Source organism: Otolemur garnettii, unplaced genomic scaffold (genome assembly GCF_000181295.1).
Source record: "Otolemur garnettii isolate 467f Iridium unplaced genomic scaffold, OtoGar3 scaffold00107, whole genome shotgun sequence".
In the NCBI taxonomy this organism is placed as follows: Eukaryota; Metazoa; Chordata; class Mammalia; order Primates; family Galagidae; genus Otolemur; species Otolemur garnettii.
In genome coordinates, this window is record NW_003852502.1 from 7,242,303 (window position 1) to 7,242,851 (window position 549).

Consider the following 549-nt stretch of genomic DNA (forward strand, 5'->3'; position numbering starts at 1 on the left):
AAAAGGCTAACTGCTGAGATGCACGTTTTTCACCTGCTGAACATAAAATCTTGTTCCATAAAATCTTGTTCCCGTGAGACATTTCATTTAGACATGAAATTTCCTAAGAACACACCCTGGGAGTAGAGTCCCATGGGTGGCACAGTAACAAACCTCTGTGAACATGTCCCTGCAGGTACGCCGGCATCCTCCTGGGGATCACCAACACCTTCGCCACCATTCCAGGAATGATCGGGCCTGTCATTGCTAAAAGTCTGACCCCCAACGTAAGTAATCTGCTTTCAAACTGAAAAGGTTTTGGAGGTATATATCCATGTCAAAATTGATATACAAGTATTTAATCAAGGGTAAAGTTCTGAATATTTTGTCTTATGAAATTCTATTTAGCAACAAAATGTTGCTAAATTTGGGGTGGGAAAGTATATTTTCATTTTTCAGTGGGGGGGGCGGGTTAAGACAGAGTCTCACTATGTTGCCTGGGGTAGCGTGCCCTGGCATAATAGCTCACAGCATCCTAAAACTCTTGGGCTCAAGAGATCCTCTTGCCCC

The 549-nt window shown here is 43.4% G+C and overlaps 1 protein-coding gene across 1 annotated transcript in view; it reads left to right on the forward strand.

Annotated features, from left to right (window-relative positions):
* SLC17A5 (solute carrier family 17 member 5) overlaps positions 1-549 on the forward strand; it is a 47,414-nt gene that overhangs the window by 45,147 nt on the left and 1,718 nt on the right. The window contains exon 10 of the mRNA XM_023517278.1: positions 176-266. Within this exon, the coding sequence (XP_023373046.1) occupies positions 176-266 (91 nt within the window). The remainder of the gene's footprint in view (positions 1-175; positions 267-549) is intronic.